The 17,805-nt window shown below is 32.7% G+C and overlaps 1 protein-coding gene across 1 annotated transcript; it reads left to right on the top strand.

Moving 5' to 3' along the window:
• The first annotated feature begins 3,833 nt into the window (after positions 1-3,833).
• LOC143553990 (uncharacterized) lies at positions 3,834-14,608 on the top strand. Its single transcript, XM_077043865.1, has 19 exons — positions 3,834-3,963; positions 4,265-4,343; positions 5,895-6,080; positions 6,146-6,342; positions 6,529-6,601; positions 7,482-7,618; positions 7,722-7,784; positions 7,923-8,010; positions 8,100-8,202; positions 8,298-8,401; positions 8,749-8,822; positions 9,856-9,920; positions 10,581-10,756; positions 11,542-11,609; positions 11,698-11,758; positions 11,993-12,030; positions 12,900-12,968; positions 13,072-13,282; positions 14,310-14,608. Exons 1-19 carry the CDS (start codon positions 3,878-3,880, stop codon positions 14,337-14,339), a joined length of 1,908 nt encoding a protein of 635 aa, XP_076899980.1. The 5' UTR covers positions 3,834-3,877; the 3' UTR covers positions 14,340-14,608.
• The last annotated feature ends 3,197 nt before the right edge of the window (positions 14,609-17,805 follow it).

The raw sequence follows: 17,805 nt of genomic DNA, 5'->3' as shown, positions 1-17,805 counted from the left end.
GTTCCTCAGCCGCCTCCTCTCTCTGCCTTCGTCTTTTCCCTCGTCCTGCCCAGATTTCCGGTAATATATAATATATAATAATTTGTTAAAGATACATATTACTATGCTAACATATATTCAAGGCATAAAACAAATCATTAAACCAATAAACTTTTATTTATAGGTTAACTTGTGCTTGTTTCTTGCATTATCTTTCAACATACCTTTTTCAGGTGAGTAATCTCGTACCTAATCCCTTTTTTTATTTTTAATGTTTTGGGATGTTCATGTGTTCGTACAAACTTGAGTCTTAAACTTGTTTATGAACTTTTGTCGCGCAAAACCCCATGTGTTATGGACGTAGACTTGGCTGTTTATTTGTATGTGTGGATCATTAACCGTCTTGTCGGCCTATTCCGCAGTTTTCATGGATCCATTAGATGAACACGGGAGAACTATCGTTTATGATTTCTCTTTTGTTTACACTTGCACAGTTTTCTTGTTTTTGTGCTCAATTGGGAGCACGGATTGAACTATGAGCTATGATCTAAGGCTTGATCACAATCTGATTACACCCTTGTTGAACACCAGTTATACACATGATGCGCGCAGATATTGTTATCTATTTATATGTATTACACTTGATTTCTCACCGACACGCAAGTGTTGACGTTTTATTTTAACACATGTTCAGGTTTGCTGTAGCTGTTTCTGGAAGCTTGAGGACACATAGGATGTTTTCTTTTCTTTTGGACCTAGTTTAAAATGTAACAAGACAAGTTTATGTTATTTGAATATTTTGAGTTATGATATGATTTATGTTACTTTATGTCGTGTTCTGCGCGTGCGCAATGAATGTATTTATTAAATATTGACACCCAAATAGTGTCGCGAGTAATGAAACAATACGTGGCGCCCCGATGTATAATCCGCCTTCGGTCGGGGTGTTACAGTAAACAACCCAGCCGGGAAACCAAACCGATGACCAGTTTAAACGGTTTCAAGGTTTTAAACCAAATCATGAACACTCATAATTGTTACGTGATTAATAGATTCCGCGTTCAAAGACCCGCTGCATCGCGCGGGCCCTCATTTAGTATATATATAACTAGAAAGTTTGTGTAAGCTTGCGAAAAAACTCGGCCTTGACATGTGTGAAGCTTGAGTTTAAACTTGTTTACCATATGAGTCTCAGCAAATAGACGAGTCGATCTTCGGTATACAAGTAGCTTACAAGTGCTTTTGCTTATTTAAACCCTAGGCTATTATCCACAAGGAATTGTGAACCTAGACCATTAGAAGATATTTATTTGTTGAAGGTAAATGATTAAACTGACAGTTAATGAAATTTATTAACCTAAAAAATATTTTAATAGACAAATAATAGTCTTTAAATGTAATTAATACCCAACTAGTATTATTTTTTTTTATAAAAGGTTTGTCAAATACCAAAGTGAGTATTTCTGATCTGTGATGACTAATTTTGACGTTTCATGTCTGAGTCGTTCAGGAAAACCATCTAAAGAAAACCCACCGTTGTGGGAACTCCATTGAGCATGGTCCGAACCTAAGACTATAAAAATCTTAAACCTCAACTATCACACTCATACGAATATGCGATTAAACCACAAGGCCAATTACATTGATATTACTTTCTATCCTTTTTTATTGATCTTTCGAAATTATCACGTGTAACTAGTGTACTTCTCAACCAAGTTCAAATCTTGTGACGTGCAACTGTGGGGATTTTTGTGGGGATTTTAAAAGTAGTAATTGGTTAAGTAATCACCAGGAATAATCATAGACAATACACAAAAACAATAGAAAATAAATCATAGCAAGAATGGGCTGAGTAGGGCTCGAACCCAAGTATGGTAAAAACCAGAATATTAACGTAACACATGTTGGCCATCGGAGCAACAACTTATCTTATTTAAGGGATATGCTTAATTAAATAAAACAAGCAAGTTTGGAAAACCCCCAAATCACATGAACCCTAAAAATATACATCCCAAAATCGGAATTGCAAATGATCAATAAGGAAATTGGGGATTGGTTACACAGTAGTAGGTGATGTTTGTTTTCTCGGAGATAAAATGTCTACAGTATGTGAACCACATCTGCAGACATCTGTAGTAAAAGATGTAGACCAAGCCTCTAGAGTATGCAAGAAGAGTGAAAAACATGAAAATAATCATGTTCCAGAGATTTTTTAAGAAAATAACGGGAGAGGAAAAGAAGGAAAAGACTAGAAAATTTGCATATTATCATCCTCCCAAATTGGAGAGATTAGGAGCGAAAAGATTTATGCCTAATAATAACTTCATATAAATTCCTAAACTACTCTCATATCTAACTCCATAATATAGTTTATTTAAAGGGTATAATAAGAAAATTGTATCCTTCTTTTCTTTTCCTCATAACTCGGGAACACCTAAAATGTTTAGTTTCCTTTATTTCATTTCATTTTCATTAAACTTAGGAACATGAAATAAAATCACACATTTTCCTTCCCATAGCATTCTTTTCCAAGCAAAATCCCCCCAATATATGAAAGAGTGAAAAGTGCCTTCATTGTTGTGGAAGAAGAAGACTTCGTATCTTAATGCACGTATTAAATTTATTCAGAGCTATTAGAGCGGGATCCACTTTTTGGGGTATATGAGTCGAAGCAATAACAAGAATATTTTTAGTTTCATAATCCCTGGAGAGAAGGTTCGCTAATAGGCCTAGGGAGAAGTCATTTGACTTATTCACTTTCTTTTATGTCATAATTCCCATTCTTTCCCCTCCTCTCGTTAAATGAAACTCGGGAACAGTGGCGTAGCCAAGTTTTTTTTCTACGGGTTTCAAAAATTTAAAAGGGGCGAACGACCGATTATCACGAAAGTTCTGGTTTTTTTGTCTAGTCCGGCTAAGTGGTTCGGGTCAAGTCATATAATAAAAATATAGAAATCAAATTATTTTTAATTGAAATACGGGTTAATTTCGTTGCCAAGGTTTCTAAGGGTTCAATGGAAACATTTCTACGGACTCGATGTCGAAATTTCTACGTATACGATGTCGAATTGACGAATATATAATACTAAAAAACTTTTTTTATGGGTTCAACTAGGGCCGTCCAAACCGCTCATCACTCGAACTCGCTCGTCGCTCGCTCGGAATTTTTTTTGCTTGATTAAAAACGAGCCGCTCTGCTCGGTTCGGTTCGACTAGAATATTTTTAATTTATATTATATATAAGTATATACGAACACATATATAAATACATAGACAAAACACATAAATATAAGCTTACAATTATTTTTACCCATTTACATTTTTCATATTCCGTTAATTTTATAGTTTTATTTGTTCGCTTCAAGATTTTAAAACACTAGAAGTTTATTTACATGATCATTATATCTCACTCTAAACTTATTTTTAATAAAAATTTACAATCTATTACACATTTATCTAAAAACTACTAATTTATTTCAAAAATATATTATTTACACCCTTCAAATTTGTTTTTTATTGAAAATTTTTAAGTGAAAGAAATAAATAATGCTCGAAATCGCTCGATGCTCGATCAAAAATGCTCGATTTGATTTTGGCTCGTTTCGGTTTTCACTCGGTTCGAATTTCGGCCGTTCGGTTGTAAACGAGCCAAACAACGTGTAAGCCTACGCCGTTGCTCGGGGAACACAAATGTTTGCACGTGATAAAGAGAGGGTCTTTTTGTGAAAAAAAAAACAACACACGCCCAATCTTAAAAACATAAAACATGTATGCTGGCTTCCCCAGTGTCTGTCATCGGCATCTAAACTCTTTAAACCTGCTGCAACAGCTGTTGCTTTTAAAACCCAAACCTTATTATTACTGTTCCAAGTATTATCATCATCCCCAATCAATAATAATGAAGTCCCCACTTGAAGAATCCGACGTGGGCATCTCCTGCTTCATCTCACCACTCCCTGGTTTCCAAGCTATTCTCAAGCAAAGGTCTTTATTATTATTATTATTGTTATTATTATTATTATTATTATTATTATGCTTAGTTACGATTATTAAGCTTAGGTACGTAATTTGTTTACTTCATTCAAAGCAATCGGCTTTCGACAGTTCCAGCTAACTTTGGGCACTGTTGTTGTTGTTCTTCTTCTTATTATTATTATAAGCAAGCATCTTCTCACATTTTCGTCAAATTTATTCAATTATTATTATTATTATTATTATTATAATTGTTATTGTTATTATTATTATTATTATTATTAGGGTTATAATTCTTTTGTTTTTTTTCCAGATATTCTGATTTTGTGGTAAACGAAGTGGATTTAAACGGGAATGTTGTTCATTTGACCTCACTTCAACCGCCACCAGAGGTCAGTCACAAGATATATCTAAGCTTCACTTTTATTTATTTGTTAATCATCTATATTATTGTTTTTATCAATCCCAACTATTATCTTTTGGTCACTGCCGGTCCCAACTTTTAAAGTATTTGTTTCTAACGGTCCGCGACTAACAGAATTCTAACATGCCTGAAAAACTCAACATTTTCGTCCCAAACATCCTGGCAATGGTAACTTCGTATCGGACCTTTAGGAACCGTTTTCTTGTAAAAGCGCAAATTACTGAGGTCGAAGGAACCCTAGAAACATCGTCGTAATCGGTTTATGGTGCTCAAGTGGTGGTGATTGGTTGGCGGTGAGTCAATTGGTGGTTGTGGCGTTGTTTTTGGTGGTGTTTTTCGGCAAAAATTGTGGCTTTTCAGGCGACCTGCAACTAACGGCGTTAGGATTCTGTTAGTCGCGGACTGTTAGGAACAAATACGTTAAAAGTTGGGACCCTCAGCAGCCAATTCGTTAGTTGGGACCGGCAGTGACCTATGCAGTCGATATCGCCGATATATCACCGATAAATCAGTGATATATCGGTTATCGGTCCCTTGGAGATATATAAATCAGAATATTGGTTCAGAATATCGGTACCGATAATATCAACGATACTGACCGATATTTGACCGATATTGGACTAATATTTGACTGATATATCACCGATATTCACGATATCAGTGTTTAAAGTCTTAATCATCAACTTTTAGTGTTCAATGTTATTGTTTTAAGTCTTAGTCAATTCTTACTTGCTACGATTGTTAGTGTTTTGCAATTTGCAAAAGGTTAATTTGTTAATGGTATGAGACTATACTGAATTATTAGTGTTAAATTGCTATATATATGAATTTTACATGATATTAAAATTACTGATATACCACTGATATCTCACTGCGATAACCGATATCTCATATATCGGTACTTGACCGATATCCGATATTTTTCCGCATTAACTGCTTAGGCAGTGACCAAAAGACAATAGTTTGGATTAATAAAAACCAATATACCTATATTATACTAGCTTTTATCCCCCGTAATACAGGGTTGTTTTACTTTATTCGTTTCTAATATTTATATATTTTTTATGGATTTTAATTTTATTTATTTATTGTAAGGAAGTTAGTAATATACTTAGGATTTGATGATAAAAGGGTTTCACAAGTAAATGAGATGTTATAACTCGGGTTTAAAAGCTATATGGGTTTGGTGAGACCCAAGGCCTGCTTATTTTTTTTACTATAAATTTGTTTCTTAATTATAAATAATTTTTTTTAATTCGGATATTAGTTTTGTTTATATCCCTATTTTACAAGATTTTCATATAAAATATTTGATGAGATTAATTTTTAATTTAATGAGATGTTATAGCCCGTTTAAGGGCTATCTGGGTTTGGTGTGACCCATACCCATGAATTCGGGTCAAAGGCATGAGAAGTTTCTATTTACAAATAAAACAATCTGGTAGCTTGAGATAATGTAGAAAGGCTTTGTTTATATATATTTAAGATTATGATTATATTTTTTGTTATTATCAAGCAGATTGCAGAAGCAGAGGAACCTGTAACCAATGCAACAGATCAACTCAATGCTAATCATGATACTGAAATCGAATCCTTTAGAGCTCTAGCTGGCGATTCCGATGCCCATTCCCTCAAGGAATTCATACATCAACAAGGGCCCACCTCCATTCTTCTTTCTCCAACTTCCGATAAACTTCACCGAACCGTATGAATATTTATTAGTTAATAGCGCGTGTCTGCGTGTCTTGTAATTATTGATTATTTACGCAGGCGATGCATAATTTCTTTAAAGAAAGACTCAAGTTCTTGGTTACCGACACAGTAGACGGACCGGATCCCTCATCAAAATGCATTCGTGTGAGATTCATTTCCAACGGCGGTTCTAAGAAACGCAAAGGCAGAGGTGACACAACTTATGATAGTCGGGGTTCAGATCACTGGCCAAATCATATTGGGAAGTTCCTCAGGTCATTATTACTTTTAAGTTTTACAATTTGCTAGATCATAAACGTATTTACATACTAATTAGTGGTCACTTGCGTACATGGTTAGCATTAATTGCTAATGGTGTTGATAACAACTTGAAAGTTTATATAATCGGTTTATGAAATGTCAATCAGGTCTCATTTATATTTATGAAAGTGCATTTTCAGATTTCATCTATGTAAGGAAAACAAGGATACGCAAGAGGCATTAGGCGTGATCGGAAAGATGCTTGGGATTCAGGTTCTTCTTACTGTGATGCTTACTCATTATTCGGTATTCGATAGAATGGGTGAAAATAATAGTTTATTTAGTATATGTTTTCTCTCTTTCACCACTTTACGTTAATGTTAAATTGTTAATCCTTGCATCCCATATAATTTTGCAACACTTCTGTTTTCTAATATCCCATACAATGTCATAAAAGTTTCTATTTTCATGTTAAAACTAGCCTAAATGCCCATGTGACACACAGGTTGAAAAATTTATTCTTAAAACATATTAATAAGTATAACGTATGAAATTTTGAAAATCAAATAAATATGTAACCAATTAACTTAAATATGACATGAAAGATGAAAAATATATAAAAATTATTTATAACCAATTAACTTAAATATGACATGAAAGATGAAAAATATATAAAAATTTATTACAAATTTCTAAATACTTCTTTGTATACAACATTTGATGTAGTTTTTGAAAGATTGCCATCACTAACTAGGATAACAACTTTGGGGCCGTCTCGTCTTGTAAATCATCAAGTATGCCGATTAATGCATCAAATGTTGATCTCCTTCTCATTGTCATTCAACAATAGTATCAACCTCATCTACAAATATAAAAGCAGAAGCCTGCACAAGCAATTTTTTGGTTTAAACTCATTTTAACCCAAACAAAAGTTTACATGCTTTAAATTGGTTGGTTATGACTCAAACCCGTTTCGACTTTTGACAAGACAACTAAAAAAAATTAATATATAGTTTAACAAACATAATTGTTCTCCTTCTATACTATTTAATAAGGGTGCTCACGGTTCGGATATATAGTTTTTAATTTTATAAGGTTGGTCTTATGTATAAACACTCTGCACACTTGCAGTTACTAATATTTACTTTTACAGCCAAGGTCATTTGGATTTTCTGGTACAAAAGACAAGCGTGCAGTAACAACTCAGCAGGTAACCGTGTTCAAGCAGCGTGCAAATAAGTTGGCTAGTCTAAATAAAAGACTAATCGGAATTAAAGTTGGTAACTTTTGGTAAGCGCAATGAGTTTAAACTTTAAACCTCTTGGTCTGGTCATCTTTAATCAATCTTTATAGTAACACATAGAATCTGAATCTGTCACCGTGTTGCATGTAGTTATGTCAACGAAGGGCTTGTTCTTGGTCAACTCCACGGGAACCGATTCACAGTCACACTAAGGTTTGTACATAAATGCATAAGATTCATTATTTTAGTTACATTAATTTGATGATTTTTTTCCATAAAGAATTGTGATTATTTAATATTTTTTTGTAATTTTTTCCATAAAGAATTGTGATTATTTATAATTTTTTGTAGGGGAGTGGCTGCAGATTCAGAGGATACCGTAAAGGCAGCGGCAGATGCATTAGGAAAATATGGGTTCATAAACTATTTTGGCATGCAGGTACTGTTATTCTGTTAAGCGTTTTTTATTCCAATTTTCTTTACTTTATTCTGCTTGCCACATCAGCCTTTTCATTTATTTTGGAACAGCGATTCGGTACTGGTTCTGTACCTACTCACCTTATTGGTGCTAAATTGCTTCGTGGGGAATGGAAAGAGGCAGTTGACATGATTCTTGATCCGAGGGATGGTGATATCCTTTTAATTTGAGTGTCGTGAAGTTATTTGAATGATTTGAAAAATGTATTTCATGATTATTTGTTTTCTTTGATATAGTATTTTGGACACAAAGGGATGATATAAGGAGGATAAGGGAATACTATAAAGAAAGTGAGGACATTGATGGGACCTTGAGACAACTTCCTCGGTTTCTGGTAGCTGAAAAGGCCATAGTAAGTTTCTTGTTAATTTCCTTTTGTATGTTATTTATTACTCCCTCCGTCCCAGTCAAAGTGTCTTAGTTTGAAAAACACAAAGTTTAAGGTAGATTAAATTATTGTTTTCTTTGCTTACCAAATGACAATAATGCCCTTGGAAATTGGGTCCATCAATATTGTTTATTAATGTTAGTTGTGTGTGTGAATAAGGGTAAACTTGGAAACTGGCTAATAAATTTTGAAAGTGGCCATTTGTAATGGGACAAATAAAAAAGGAAATGTGGACGCTTTTAATGGGACGGAGGGAGTAATTAACATTCTTAACAAGTTTTTTAACTAGTTATGTTTTTCTCTTATATCAGCTGCAGTGTTTAAAAAAGAGTCCTGGGAACTACTTGCAAGCTATGAAGGCTGTACCTAGGACCCTTAGAATGATGTAAGTATCACTTTTGTTATCAAAGTTCACTTAGGTTTGAGTCAAAATGGGTTCGGTTTAAAATGGGCCCGGGTCACTCAACGGGTTCTGGCTAAAATAGGCTCGGTCAAAATGGGTCGATTTGTAAAATGTATGAAGTGATTAAATTATCAAAAATAGAACAAAATCATATCCCTATCACCAGCACCAAAGCCAATAGCATCAAAAACATAAATTAAGAGTCAACCTCAAGTAATGGATCATGAATTAAAGCGTAGTTATTAAAAGCTCTCACTTCTTGCGCCTAGGCCCATTTTCTATGCGAGGCCCGATATATGCACTAGAGTTGACAACACCTTAATAGGTATTTGACGGATCAAGAACAATGATCATTTGAACCTTTACTATTTATTACTTTTTGAACTTTTGGTTTTCATCTTTTGAACATTTTGGTATTTGAACTTTTGGTACTTTACTTTGAACATTTTGTTTTTCAAGTTTTGGAACTAAATTTGAATCCGGACTCTTTTAGAACTTTTGGTACTAAAATGGTGATATTAAATGTTATATAATGGCTTTTGTTTATTTAATATGAAGAATTATAGTATATTTTTAATACATAACTACAAGCTCTTGATTTTTACCATTTCTATTTGTATGTATGCTAATTCCATTGTTATTTCTTGATGTTTGAGTCTTAATTTATGTTTTTTGATGCTGCTGGCTCTGGTGTTGGCGATAGGGCTATGATTTTGTTATTTTTGTTGATAATTTAGTCATTTGATACATTTTTCTAAGTTGACCCGAACCAATTATAGTCAGAACCTGTTTTGACCCGAACCAAGATGAACCTTTCTTAAACCAGCCAATTCTGATCCAAACCAAGTTGATTTTTTTTTAAACCGACCCATCATTAGCCCGAACCCGTTTTGACCCGGCCCGCCTATTTTGCCAAGCCTAGCCTATATTTATGTGTTAAAGAAAGCAGAAAGCTTGTTAACTACTTGTGCTTTATGTTTTGTCAATATAAAATGGATTTTTGTCTACATTTCAGGTATGTGCACAGTTACCAAAGCTATCTGTGGAACCACGCTGCTAGCATGAGAGTGCAAAAATACGGTCTGAATCATTTATGATTATTTTAAAAACATGTTTCAATCATAGTTATCAAAAGCGCTAGTCGCGCTTAAGGCGCATAGGCCTCCCTTAGGGCCCAGGCGCAAAGCGCAAAAAAAGCGAGGGCCTGAGAAAAAAAAGCGCACCATAAAAAAGTTTAATAATATATTATGTATATGAAAAATTATAATATTATTTAATTAAAATAAACAAAAGCTATTGTATAATGTTTAATATCATCAAAATTTCTAAAATACTAGTGTATTAGTGTAGAAAAGTAGTATTAAATTGACATGTTTTATTATATAAAATTACATAAGTTATCTACATATTAATATAGATTAAATTACATATAATAATTTTGTGTTAAGATGTAATTAGATAAATATAAATTTAAGAATTTGGTATCTAATAATTTCTCACAAAATTAAGTAATAGAGCAATTTGGTTATAATTATTTTCAAAAATGCTTAGATTTGATCAGAGTTAAAAGTGCAACTACCTCGCCTAGCTCAAAAAATTCGCCTAGGCGCCAGAGGCGGTCGCCTTTAATAACTATGGTTTCAATAGCTTATGTTTTGCTTTCCTGTAAATGTATTTTTGTGCATTACATTTCTTGTAGAATTAAAGCTACCGTAAATAAAGAATCTTGTGTTTTTTCAGGGACTGATCAAGTAGTATTAGGGGATTTAGTTTATTGCAACGAGGAAAGCTGTAACGAAGTTAAGCAAGTTGATGATTCTGAATATGAAGACATTGTGTGCAATGATTCCTCTGAAAATAACCATTTAGATGAGGCTGATGCACATGCATCTGAAGAAAATTGCACATCGGTTAAGGTCAGATTATATTATACCATACAAGATGCTAATTTAAAGCTGTAAACGGACTGGACGAGACCTTGTTTGTGTTCGCTCGTTTAGCTTTTATCACAAACAGACGGTTTGTGAACACATACCGGGCGAAGTTTCGTGTTCTTTATAGTTATCAAAGGTGCTAGGCGCAAGAAACTAGGGCCTAAGAAAATAAAAAGCGCACTATAAAGATTTTTTTAAAAAATATATATATAAAACTAATATAATTTTTCAGGATGTTTTGTCTAGTTCCAGCGAGTACAGGTCATTTGTTGCCGGAGTCTTGCCAGAACCTCGCTGGAATTGCTCTTTGACCTCCACGAGGCATTTTTCCGGCGCTGCGCCTTGCCTGAGCACGCACTGTGCTTTTGATAACTATGGTGTTCGTGTTAATTTGTTAAGAAATTGAATTCAATCATGCTCGTTCATTAACTCTATAAACGAACACAGAAAAACGTAAACAAACACAAATGAACATAAATAAATACAAACAAACTTATATTAATTTGGGAATATTAATTTAGCTTTACGAGTTTTTGTATAAAAGTTAAGTAGTAAAATAATAAAAATTAATAAATAAAACATAAATGAACATAAGCGAACATAAATGAAGAACTCAACCTCTGTTCATGTTTGTTCTTTTAATTATTCAAACAGAATTCCTTGTTCATCTCCTGTTAGAGTAACATGTCTAATTTGTCATTTATGTGTGAACTAAATTAACAAAAATATAAAATGTATTATGAATATGTTTGTTTTATTGTTTATAGGTTGTCAACAATGAAGATCTTGCTTCAGGTCGTTACACTTATACCGATGTTGTCCTTCCTTTGCCCGGGTAAGGAACCTCACACTTGATGCTACATCAAACTTTTGGATCGTTGAATTTGTTTAATTTATTTATATTTGACATTTTTATATGGCAGTTCAAGAGTAATTTATCCACATAACGACATTGAACAGTATTATCAACATTTGGCCAACAAGGTGCGCTGTTTTGTTTTACTACAGTTTATTTTATGTCTATATTATGATAGCTTTAGTTTACAAATATATTATCTGAATGATATATTTGAATATTCAAATATTTTACAACCTGCTACTAAGAAACTTCGACTGACAACTAAATTTAGTTATTCTTTTGGTTTCTTATTTTTACATGCAATTTAATTAACAATCAGTCTCATATCAATCTCGAATATAACGTATGTTCCATGACAGGATGGTGTCAGCTTGACAGAGAGTATGCATAACGTCAAGTAAATTATTCTGCTTCGTCTTTTATTCTGTTTGCATACATGATTTGCATTACATCCATATGATACAGGGTGTTATCAAACTGGATATCAGTATAGTATTATTATCTACATACTTCTAGGGCTGTTCAAAAAGCCCGCAGCTCGAGGCTCGCTTGAAAATAGATCGAAAATAGCTTGGCTTGAAAAAGCTCGATCCTAAATGAGCTCGACTCTACTCAGCTCGATTTCTAAACGAGCCGAGCTCAAGCCAGGGTCAGCTCGGCTCGTGGCTCTGTCTTCGCTCGACTCGTTAGCTCGGCTCGTTGACTTGTTTAGATTAAACCCTAAATCTTAATATCTATATATAATAATAGCATACCAAGAAATAAATAAATAAAATTATACATATATTATGTCACTAGATACCTAAAACCTTATAAAAGAATAACTCAAATAAAACATATAAAGTTATAAATTCTTTAGTTTATAAATTTTATATAATATGTATGTTAAAATTATAATTTTTGTCTTTTATATATCAAAATTTGTAAAATATAAAATAAAAAAAAATAATAAATAAAAACAATTTTTTTTAAAAAAAATCAAAGGAGCCCAGCTCAAGCTTTAAACGAGCCGAGTTCGTTTTTCAGCTCGATAAAGAAAACGAGCCGAGCTTGAGCCAGCTCGATTAAGTTCGAGCTCGAGCACATACTTCTTTGTGGATAAAAGTTAAATTCACAATGCATTAAAATTGGTGAAAATAAAAACATATTCAGTGAGCACTAATACCAATTCTCAATTAAGTACATGTATTAAGATGGATGTGCATATAAGCATTGTCACAGTTATTGTATATTTGTAATAAATAAATTCTACTAAAAATATGATAGGGAGTTCTCGTTGACCAGCATGACTGGAGCTTATCGGCGCGTATTTGGAAAAGCAAATGATTTTAAATGGTAACTTACGTCTTCCTTTTTTCTATATGTATACACGGGATACATGAAATGTTAAATCTTTATTATTTTTTGGACCAACATCTGAGAAGATTGTTTGTTGTAGGGAGTTGATAAAATATAGAGATGTAAGTATCCCGTTGACAGTGACGGATTTTGACATGGTTACAAAAGCCAACAAAACACCAAACGAAGAAGCGGTGTTGCAAGAAAACGAGTCGTTGACGGAGCAGCTAGCCCTCAAGTTGAGCTTCACACTTGCAGCATCTTGCTATGCAACTATGGCAATCAGGGAGTTGCTCAAAACATCAACTTCTGTAAGTATTTATTATACACGATGTCAAGTTTTTTTTTTTTTTTTAACTGCATGGTTGGTCACTTGGTCCCTGTGGTTTACGGTTTTTGCACACTTGCTCCCCAAGGTTTAATAATATTCACAAATGGGTCCGATAGTTGTATTTTCATAACAAGAATGGTCCTTAGCATCTAACATCGTTAAATTAAATTTCCAGTTAAGTCTAAATGAAATTACCAAACTACCCTTTGTTTAAAAAATAAATACATATATTATTAAGAAAACCAGGTGGGTCCCAAGTAAAATAAAAATAAAAATAATTCAATTGTTAAAAGACTTGTGGGACGGTGGGACCCACACCAACTTTATCTACAACCCCCATCCCCCCACCCACCGCCTGCAAACTAGGGGAGCAAGCGTGCAAAAAACGTAAACCACATGGATCAACCATGCAGTTAAGTATTTTCTTTTTTTTCTTGAAATGGGCGGGTCGTGTTGGGTGGGCCTGCAAACTGTTTCTTGTCCATTTCCTTTTAACTGTTTTTTTTTATAAAAGTTCTGTGTTTTATTTATTATTGCACCAACAATATTTCAAAAATAATAAAGTGATGTTTCAATAATTTTTTTTACTTATTTGATCATTTTGAGATAAAAGGATAACCCAAATTTTGTAAGCAAATTGGCCGGAACTGGCACTTTTACGTAACAGTATTCGCATACGGACTTAATTAAGTCAATTAAATATATTCATTTTACGTAAGAGTTTGGAAAACTTGTATAAATGATCAAGAGTTTCTACAAAAAAGTGTTAAATCATTTAAATGATGTATGAACACAAAATGTTACAATACGAAAATTTATTTACGGCCAACTGCCAAAGCAAATGACCATTTTACGTTTTTATTTTCAGGAATTACTACCAAAAAAATAATTTACCAAAACTTGCATAATGCAAAAGTTGAAAAATACAAAGATCTAAATAGTTTTTGGTTGTCTCCTCGTCACGTGTTTATGTTTGCATGGGTGCTTACGGGTTTTTGTTTTCACAGGTTGCTTTTCACAAGGCATTAAATCAGTAGACTTGTTCGAAACGCTTTTGACTCATGAAATTTTGTTGTTTTTATAATATGTTGATTTGAGTACGCATTTGGATTTTGCAAAAATTATTCATATTTGGACAACCGATAAATGATGGAGGCCCCAACAGGTTCCGGATGAAACCGGTTTTTAGCATTTAGTTAATCGGATAAAGCGTATGTAATCCGCATTATGGGATGAATATATGTACAACCATGTTTTTGGTAGTTCATGCATATGCACGTTTCTTTGTTTGTAAGCCTTATAGAAGGCCTCCTAGTTTTGTTAAAATGTTAAGAAGAAAATTGATAAAAAAAATGTCTCGTTCTTATGTAATTGGAGTCTAACCTGCTCAAAGGGTATATCAATTCATCCATCTTGAATCGGCTACTATCATCTAACCACTTGACGAAGCCAAATTACAAAGCTAAACGTTCACTTCACCATCTCTTTCACCCTACATCACCTCCACCACACTCTCATCACTAAACCCCAACCATTGATGCCGCCATCAACCACCACCACTGTCGAAACCATCGCCAATAAAAAATAAATAAATAAACAATTAAGAGGAATAACAATGCTTATATCAAGATTACATACAATGTTTGTATGAGGTAAAATCGATACCTTTAGACCAAATAGAGTATATGTTCGGAGGGAAGCCGTCCTGCTTTTGTAAACTCTTGATCAAGTTGAGGGCAACCATTGGGATGGGAATGAATACAGATTAGGGTTTAAGACCAATTTTTTTTCTCGCCTACAACCCAAACTTTTTAACGATTTTCGGAGACGGTCATGGTGATTAATAGTCACTTAATGTTGTTGTCTAGCCTTTTTATTTGTATTTTGAACTTTATGTTAAAAGCTAACATTATTGTTTCGTAAATGTGTACTTCCCAACCAAATGGTTGTATGTTTAGATATTATTGTCTTTAATTTTAATTAGACTATAGGATATGGGTGAATGATGGAAGAAGAATGGTCATATGTAACACCACGCTCCTTCACTCCATTCCATGCATGGCGTGGTGAAAATGGTCTAACCCATGCAGATCACTCTCTCTCTCTCTCTCTCTGCAAAATATACAAATAATAAATAAATAAAAAAAAGAATAGAAAATGGTGGGAGAGAGATTAGGTGACATTGATGTGACTATTAGTGCGGGCGCACAACCTCAATAGTCAATTAATGTTTATGTCTATCCTTTTTACTTATATTTAAAACTTACTACATTAAAAGTTAACATTATTGTTATGGTAAGTGGCGTACTTCCTAACTAAGTAGTTGTGAGTTTAGATATTATTGTCTTCAACTGTAATTAATAGTCAATTAATTGTTGTTTCCTATCATTTTATTAATAGCTAGAATTTATTTAACATTAAAATTTAACATTGCTATTGTGGTAAATGGCCTTGGGTGCATATATTGTGCAGGTGTGGTGATTTTATAGGAGTATAGTAGAGAGTGTGTATTATGGTAAAAAAAGTTTAATGAATATACAAAACATTAAAAGATATTTATAAAATACTAACTAAAAACTTTTGACATGACGGTATCGACGTGTCGTATAAAACTTTTTATAGGAGTATAGTAGAGAGTGTGTGTATTGTGGTAAAAAAAGTTTTTAACTTTTGTGAATATACAAAACATTAAAAGGTATTTATATATTTATAATTACTATAGAGCTTTTTACATAATGGTATCGATGTGTCGTGTAAAACTTTTTTTTTAAATGGTAAGAGTTCAAGTCCAATAATTAGAAAAAGATGTAATTCATAAGTAGAGCCAGAGCTTTTGAGTTGCTGTTCTAAAAGGGGCACCGGTTTTAGGGAATGTAAATGAATTGGAATTGGAATTTGAAATTCTGGTTGAATTTGATACCACTTTTTGTTAATTTGTTTTAAACTGCGACATTGCTTTGGTAAAGGAATAATGAAATTAGTATGTTTCTTTTATTTCAATCTCAGTTCCTTGAATTCATTAATTATTGTTTTCTATTTTGACATTTCAAAATGTTCTTAGAATGAATTCCACAAACCAAACAAGACCTAAGTTTCTTACATTGTAACTTTTATTCTCTTTGTGTATACACTATTAACACTTGAAGGAAAAAAAGGATTCACAATCTTGTCAAGGCATTTTGATTAATATTCCTTTCATTGAATCTTCGGTCCCAAATAAAATACTAAAACCAAAACCATGTAACAAATTATACTTTTGAGTCCAACATATATTAAATTTAATTCAGATGAGCTCGTAACAATTATTCATAATTATTTAAACCATAATCAAATAACTTCTCATAGATTAACTTATCAAATTAATTAAATAAACAATACGGCCATTTGATATTACAACCTTCTGCAGCTTCTATAATGCCAGGAATTTGATGTGGCCCGGGTTGGTTGTAGTGACAAAGGCAATCTTCTTGTTCATGGAGAACTTTGCAACACTCATCGTGTAGAGCTTCTGTGTCATTAACGATCAGAAAAGGAAAACATGGATGAAGTACTTTCTCCGGGTCACAATGTACCGCCATATCTGCATACATTTGCATCATAAAATTTGTCATGATCACCATCATCATCACCCAAAGAAAACCAAAAATCTTCATTGCAAAAGAAGGGAGAAAAAATGGCAAGGTAAAATAATTCTCTTATGTTTATCACATGAAACAAGTTTTGGTGCTATTTATAGCAAAAAAAAAAAAAAAAAAAATTATTTATTGATTTTATTTCACATCTATTAAAATTAAACTATTTGTACTCTTGTATATTATGACCATTTATTTTATTAATTGTTTCTCATCATTGCCAATGGATTAAATGAACAATCAATGGTGCTAAAAATATTAACAATATAAATGATCATTATATATTAGAGTACAAATAGTTTAATTCTAATAAATGTGAAGCAAAATCAATAAATATTATTTTTTAAACGAATAAATATTACTTTTAAAATGGAGTTATGAGTTACAAATAACAATTGGACTTGAACTCGAAGAGAAAACACAAAACATTAGTATCAATTACAAGACTAGTATCCGGGCAAGTAACCTAGTATGAGAATAGTTAACAACTTTTCTAGTTGTGGTATTAGGTGATACCAAGCCAATTACATGAAACATATACCAAACCCGTAAACATTATATTTTTATTCTTATGCCTTTGTCCTTGGTAATTTATTTACTTTTAATTTTGTATTTCTAATTTCCTTAGGTAATAAAATAAATAAAAAAAAACAGCTAGAAATGTACTGGTCAGATATGAGGCACTATTTTACAGTTAGATATAAAACTTTCTCAAGTCAAAAACGTATTTAATGTTTACACATCATTCAGTATAATAGATGTAATAAATGAAGCGCGTTGAAAATAAGGTTTATTAAAATTAAAAATGACATATTTCTAAAGGTTAAAAGATCTTTATTTATAAACCGAGTAAAAGTTCTATTAAATAAAT

Source organism: Bidens hawaiensis, unplaced genomic scaffold (assembly GCF_021521415.1).
Source record: "Bidens hawaiensis isolate Kalapana, Puna unplaced genomic scaffold, B.hawaiensis_p1.1 tig00017468_1, whole genome shotgun sequence".
NCBI lineage: Eukaryota > Viridiplantae > Streptophyta > Magnoliopsida > Asterales > Asteraceae > Bidens > Bidens hawaiensis.
Note: the sequence above shows the minus strand (reverse complement) of the source record. Positions and strands in the feature narration are given on the sequence as shown.